General features: G+C 36.4%; 1 protein-coding gene across 1 annotated transcript; it reads left to right on the top strand.

Annotated features, from left to right (window-relative positions):
• Positions 1-562: 562 nt before the first annotated feature.
• On the top strand, positions 563-3066 carry LOC103461417 (uncharacterized). The gene is made up of 6 exons (XM_008403718.2): positions 563-961; positions 1188-1430; positions 1822-2079; positions 2480-2485; positions 2819-2898; positions 2995-3066. The coding sequence occupies exons 1-6, from the start codon at positions 733-735 to the stop codon at positions 3052-3054; spliced, it is 876 nt and encodes a 291-aa protein (XP_008401940.1). The 5' UTR covers positions 563-732; the 3' UTR covers positions 3055-3066.

The following is a 3066-nucleotide window of genomic DNA, read 5'->3' as shown; positions in this document are numbered from 1 at the left end:
TGTTAGTTTTATCTGCAGTCTGTTGGTTGGTCGTTCAAGACGTCTGAGTTTGAGAAAAGATTTGGGGAATAATTTTCTCATTGAGCTTACTGTGTAACAACTAAACATGAGTCTCCTTTGAATAACAGCAAAGTGAAATTGGTCATAACGTTTCAGAAAATGAGTTTTATTTGCAGTGTTGTGTCTAAAACATAACAGGAGCAACAGTTTCAAAATGAAATAGAGTGAGAACTTTCTGATCATTGTTCACAGCAAAGATAAGAGACTTAAGTCTCTGAAGGAAAATTGTCTGGAACTGGATTTCAACCTGTCAGACTGTGGCATTGCATTTAGTGATAAGAAATTATGAAAGATGTTATGATCTTACTTAGCTGCTAATCTATTGTCAGGTGCAGAAAAACCTCTTCACACTCATCCTCTCAAAATCTGATAGGTCAAAATGAAAGCAGAAGTATTTGGTATCTTTAAACTTATAATGTTCATCTTCTGTTTTTTCCACATGTATTTGATGATGACCAAGCTTCTTGTACCGGCTGTGATTGTTGTGCTTCAGGCACAGACTGCATCACCACTAATGGAGTTGTTCAATGCCTTGACCCCTGTGCCACATACACTGTACTGAACGATACATGGCGTTCAACAGAGTATACAGACAGAACAATCTATCGCTGTGACCGAAACATTGTCTGGAGTGGATGGTATCGCTTTTATTTGGGGCAGAGCAGCGCTCGGATGCCAGAGAAATGTGTAGCAGAATACCATTGTGGAACCGCTGCTCCTATGTGGATAAACGGGGCTCATCCAGTCCAGCTTAATGAAATCGTAACTCGCAGTGTATTTGGTGCCTGGGCGGGTTCCTGCTTCAACTTTGCCGCCAGCACCATTCAGATCAAACTTTGTTCTGGATTCTATGTCTACAAAGTTCAACTGCCATCTTACTGTCAACTGGCATATTGTACAGGTACTGTTTTATGGTAATAATTTACAAATAATTAAAAAGTATCTTGTCTTTTACAACCAGAGAATTTCAATGGGCACACACACGCACACAAACCCTAATCAATTCGTTAAATTTTTTGAAATTTGTCATTTTCTTAAGCGAACGAAATGTGTAGCATAATCTTTATGTTTGGTAAAACAAAAATAATGTTTTATATTGTAATTCATGTTGTATTTATCTGCATTAGAAATTCCGCCCTTCATAGTTCTGGCACAAAATGAGACCAGCATCACTCTGCAGTGGAGCGCGGTCACCACCAGCTTTGTTCTCCAGTATGACGGCACAGAGACAAACATCAATGCTCCAGATGGAGCTGCAACAGTGACTCACACAGTCTCATCTCTGACTGCTGGAACCATATACACATTCACTCTCTACACTGTGACTGGAAATGTGAGAAACAGTGGAGGACAGCTGACAGCTGTCACAGGTGAGATATTCCACTGATTGTCAGCTTTTGTGGCTTGGACCACTATGTTTGGATCACAAATGGGAGAAAACCCTGGAAAAGACTGATAGATGTCTAAGAAAACTATATAACTATAAATATAGAACTATATCTCTCTTCTCTGGCTGAGAACATAAAACAACCGGTTATAGTTTTGTAAGGTGAAAAGATGTGATGGAAAGATCAATAATGTGTTTATAACATTGATGGCGAAAAGCAACCATATATTCCCTTTGTTGTAATTAACTGACATGTTTTTTTTTTCTTTGTCTGAGCCACCTTTAAGGTACTGGCATCTCATAGATGTTCAAGAAAAGCCACCTGCAAAAATCTAAACTGTACCATCTCTGAACATCTAATTTTTCTATTTCAGCTCCTCAAAATGCAGAAGGATTTAAAAAATCAGGACAATGTAAGAGCAACATCACCCTGCAGTGGAATAAAATCAACAACAGCACCAGCTTTGTTCTCCAGTGTGACGGCATAGAGACAAAGATAAATGCACCAGATGGAGATGGACCAGTGACCCACACAGTTTCATCTCTCGCTGTTGGAACCAAATACAATTTCACTCTCTACTCTGTGTTTGAGTCCGTCAGAAGCAGTGGAGTACAACTTGTAGCTTTCCTTGGTGAGATTATTTAATTATTTATAATGTATAAATGGATAGAAATTGAACATTGCTGATCGCACTTTTACAAGTCAACTGCACAGGAAAGGCACTTTCACAGGAAGTGCTTTTCACTAAAAAGCTGCGTAATTATTAACTTCACTGACAAAAATACACATTATTTAATTTTGTTTAACTCGAAGTAAATTTTGCTCCAAATGGTTTTATTGCAGTTTTAAGAAAATAACTGCCACAAATTGAAGAAAGTAATTGCATTAATATTCCACTAAACATATTATTTATAATCTTCTTGACCCCAGAAATGTTTGATGTTAATTCATACAATATTTTCTTGTCATTTGCTGAACCTTCTTGTTGACAACCATCATTGTGCTGGAATCTGTTTGACTTTCAACTAAAGAACCAAGTAAGTAAATCCATTTGTAAGATGCTTGCAGTTATTTCTTCTTTTAATAAATTAGCCTATTCAACAAATTTAAGTTTTTAAGATTTATAATCAACTGTCAATGTCAGCAATCGGTGAGATCCACCCAATCAAATCTATGTGAAAAGCTTCAAGTTAGCTCAAGTTTCTCTCTCTTACTGGAAACTAGATGGTAATAGTTGTGTTAAAGATTTTACCAAATAATTAAACCATTGTTACACCAGTGTTCATTTCTGAACTATATTAAAAATCCACCAAATTACCATGTAAATTGTTATATTTTGACATAATCACTATGTGTTTTTGTGTCAACAGGCTATATTATTCAAATGAAACTTAAATTCAATTCTCAGACACAACTATCAGATTCAGAGATGGAAAATGTTTTAGTGGAGGTGAGACCAACATTTGTTGAAGTTTAAATCTTTCTACTATCATTTAACTTGAATTTAATTGACTTTTGCAACGTTGAAATGTGTTTTGTTTTTCAGTTCTTCAAAGCTCATGGTTTATCACAGTTTTCTCTGAAAGTTCGCATCATCAAACCGTGAAGAAATCCAAGG

Source organism: Poecilia reticulata, unplaced genomic scaffold (genome assembly GCF_000633615.1).
Source record: "Poecilia reticulata strain Guanapo unplaced genomic scaffold, Guppy_female_1.0+MT scaffold_1407, whole genome shotgun sequence".
In the NCBI taxonomy this organism is placed as follows: domain Eukaryota; kingdom Metazoa; phylum Chordata; class Actinopteri; order Cyprinodontiformes; family Poeciliidae; genus Poecilia; species Poecilia reticulata.
Note: the sequence above shows the minus strand (reverse complement) of the source record. Positions and strands in the feature narration are given on the sequence as shown.